Here is a 3,292-nt window from a genome sequence, read left to right as displayed (position 1 = left end):
ACTGTGATATATTAAAATTCTGGCAAGTACAAAAGGTGAACCAATTCCAAAATTAGCCAATTGCCAAAGTTGTGCAATGCCTAAAACTAACCAACAGCCAAAAATGAACCAAAACCAAAATTATATTGAAACCAAAGCTAGCTGTACGTACATACACTGTCTTAATGTACACTTCCCTATCTATGTTGTGCCCACTGACGGAATAAGGCCATCGCCAACTCCTCAATGATTTCTTCCATCTGAGCAGATGAATACACTGTGCAATATGGTCGGCAAAGTACTGTATGCAACCACAAATTATGACTTAAGTTAGATAGAAATGTAAAGCTATAGTAAGTACAATAATTCTTAAATATATAAATTGAACCTTAACAAATGCATATTACCTGCGTGGGAATTGTGTCAGCATTGTGCAGAATTATCTCCTTCATAAATTTCATCACGCAATATCCACAATGGGAGCTCTTGTTGGGCTGACGTGGGCACTGTAAAGAATGGAAAAGGAAATAATATTAGTCAATCATATAAATAAACCATATTTAGTAGAATAGTAAATAATGGTAGTGAATACCTTCACTTTCTTCCACGGGAAGGTATCGTCAAATTGGCCGTTTTTTACCGGGGGGCAGGGTAAGGCCTGATTTGTGCGGTATAGCCACAAAGCCCTGAGAAGACAATAAAATTGAATATTAATGATTGTCAAAAATTTGATTGAAGCAAGAAATTAAATTAAATTTAAATAATAGAGATAAATATTACTTGTTGAACAATGAAACCATAAATGGTCGATTGGTTGGATCCCCATGAAGAGAATCAAGATACTAAATCCTTGGCTTTGTGGGATTGACCACAATTAGCATCCAGTGTCCCCTAAGTATAAGAAAGACAATTAGAACTATTACAAATTATTTTGAAAATGAAAAAATTTAGGAAAGTTTACCCTTGACAATAAGGCGCCAAAAACAAAGTCTGAGCCCCCGGTGTTGCCCTAGAAATGAAGATATCCAACAAGTCTCTGGATAAGTCTTTCTTCATATTAGGTCCGTGGCCAGCAAAAGTGTGGGGGCTGATAATCTTGAACTTTTCATCAAGGCCACCAGGGGCTATGAAGTTCTTGAAAAGATATCTAAATCAACAAACGAAGATATCAATAGAATAAATGTTCAAGTACTTAAAGTATTTAGTTAAGGTTTTAACAAATACCTGGTATAAAAGTTACAGGCATTTGTGCTGGCCATTCCATGCGTCAGAATCTCTTTCAATACTTCATTTATGACATAATCTGACGAGGGTCGACCGTATACCTCTGGCTCAAACTCTAGGGGAATCATGAAATCCTCGCCATGTTCTAATCTGGCCCCAATTGCATATTCCTCAAGACATATTCGGAATCTTGATGATACTACTTGAACGGGCTCAGAGGGTTGCTTCTGTGGTGATGATAATGAGTGATCACCCAATAGGCTCTTCTTCCCCTTAGACTGACAAACAGACTGTTAGTAATTAAAATAGAGTTTATTTTAAATCAGCTGAATTTGTAGACCTATACATATATACCTTTGAAGGATGTCCTAATGTAAGAAGACGGCCAGGCCAAGCGACAAAGCTACCCACTGCTTGAGCCACTGTCTCTGTATCTGGGGTGGGTATCGGGAGGGCATAATTCGCATCAATAGCAGTGTTCAACTGCACCCTCACATGATCAGCAGGGAGAGGAACATTATGAATTATACTCTCCCCCGGTAAATTGAACATGCGGCCCGTTGCAACAGTGTGATGTTTAGGGCTATCCGCCATACACTGAACGTCCGCTTCACCCTGATTTGTTTAACATGAGAGACAAGTTAGCTAGATATATAAATTATTGAATGTAATTATATAAACATAAGTATTATACCTCAGGTAGCAAGGGGAATGTGCAGCTGTCTTTGCCACTTGGGCTGAGATTTGGAGCCGGCTGTGGTGCTTGATTCTTGATCAACTGCTCGATTAGGAGCGCTTGTGCTTTAACTTGCTCCTTTAACCAGCGTGTTTCTTCCTTCAGCTCCATGAACTCAGTAGAGGAAGGCGTGCACGATGAAGAGGGCTTTTGTCGGTACCCAAAGTAATCTCTCTTGGTGACTCCATAACCGACGCCCCTAAGAAGACCAGGATGGTTAGGAGTCCCCAATGCCCTCCTCAATATATCCTGGTCATCTGCAGAATATGCCCCCTGCGAAACTTCCTGGGACAAACTCTCCTGTGCAACAAACATTGATATAGTTATTCATACTTAAAGATATTTGACAATAACGTGAAGATTATTTAATTTAGAATAATACTCACCATCCTGTCCACGACCTCCTTAACGCGAGGATTATCAATTTGGCCATCTTTATTTTGCCTGGCCAGTGCCCACCATCTGACTGATACAGTGACATCTGATGAGTCACCTCTTGCTCAAGGCCCGCATAACCCAAGCGGCCCTTTCGGTAGGGATACTCATTCTTCTTTACTCTTTCCTTATTTTGGGAACTTAATTCCTGCAAAAACAAAGTAGATTCACAATTAAACAATATATAGATTAAACAAAATGGACTATTTAATATCAAAAAGAGCGAGGATTATTACTTGAAATTGCCTATCACGACGTGACGTCACAAAAGCAGCCCAATCCTCTGGTTTGACCAAGTCCCGTATCAAGCTAGGAACCTGGGACTCGTCGGCTGTGGAAGGATCCTTCAAGTACTTGTGTGTGACAAAATATCGAAAAGAGCGTAGTGCCCTCCCAGCCTTCCCCTCCACAAACCTCTTCCTGCTCTCATCTATATCAAATGCAGACTGCAAAACATATAAAACAACACATTAGTGTCACGCAGCTTGTAAGAAAACGAAATTTGAGTTATAATATATTACCGATACATTGTCCAAATAGTGTCTCGCACTGAACGATCAACCCTCCTCCAGTGCTGCGCTGTAATGGGCACGGTGCTTCGTGCCACTGCCCCAATATAGCTGATAAATTTATTTGACCGTACAGCTTGTCCTTTCTTATTCCACTGTACGACAAATTTCTTTCCTTCTGTTCGAGCTTTCACGACCTCTTGCATGACACAAAGGCCCCTCTGTATGCGTGTTGCCTCCTCTTGCAACTGTCTCTTCTGCTCAGAGGCATCTCTCGGCTGAGATGGGTTATCAATGCTAGATCCGCTATCGTCTGCCATCTGCAATGAAATTGAAGTAAACAAAATGAATCAGAATCCATTAAATGAAAATAAAGTCATTAATGACGAAATTTATTTGAACAAAATTA

The 3,292-nt window shown here is 40.2% G+C and overlaps 1 protein-coding gene across 1 annotated transcript; it reads right to left on the bottom strand.

Annotated features, from left to right (window-relative positions):
- Positions 1–936: 936 nt before the first annotated feature.
- On the bottom strand, positions 937–1,394 carry LOC114713698 (uncharacterized). Its single transcript, XM_028898369.1, has 2 exons — positions 1,204–1,394; positions 937–1,126 (listed from the first exon to the last, which is right to left on the bottom strand). Exons 1-2 carry the CDS (start codon positions 1,329–1,331, stop codon positions 937–939), a joined length of 318 nt encoding a protein of 105 aa, XP_028754202.1. The 5' UTR covers positions 1,332–1,394.
- Between the last annotated feature and the right edge of the window lie 1,898 nt (positions 1,395–3,292).

Source organism: Neltuma alba, unplaced genomic scaffold (assembly GCF_004799145.2).
Source record: "Neltuma alba isolate B1F8T4 unplaced genomic scaffold, ASM479914v2 tig00011447_pilon, whole genome shotgun sequence".
Classification (NCBI taxonomy): domain Eukaryota; kingdom Viridiplantae; phylum Streptophyta; class Magnoliopsida; order Fabales; family Fabaceae; genus Neltuma; species Neltuma alba.
This window is presented reverse-complemented; position numbering and strand designations above follow the sequence as displayed.

Excerpts from the sequence above, each read along its gene's own strand:
- LOC114713698 (XM_028898369.1), bottom strand. The coding sequence starts at position 1,331 with ATGATTCCCCTAGAGTTTGAGCCAGAGGTATACGGTCGACCCTCGTCA. Across the intron at positions 1,127-1,203 it reads GCCTGTAACTTTTATACCAG|ATATCTTTTCAAGAACTTCA; the intron begins GTATTTGTTAAA and ends TTGTTGATTTAG.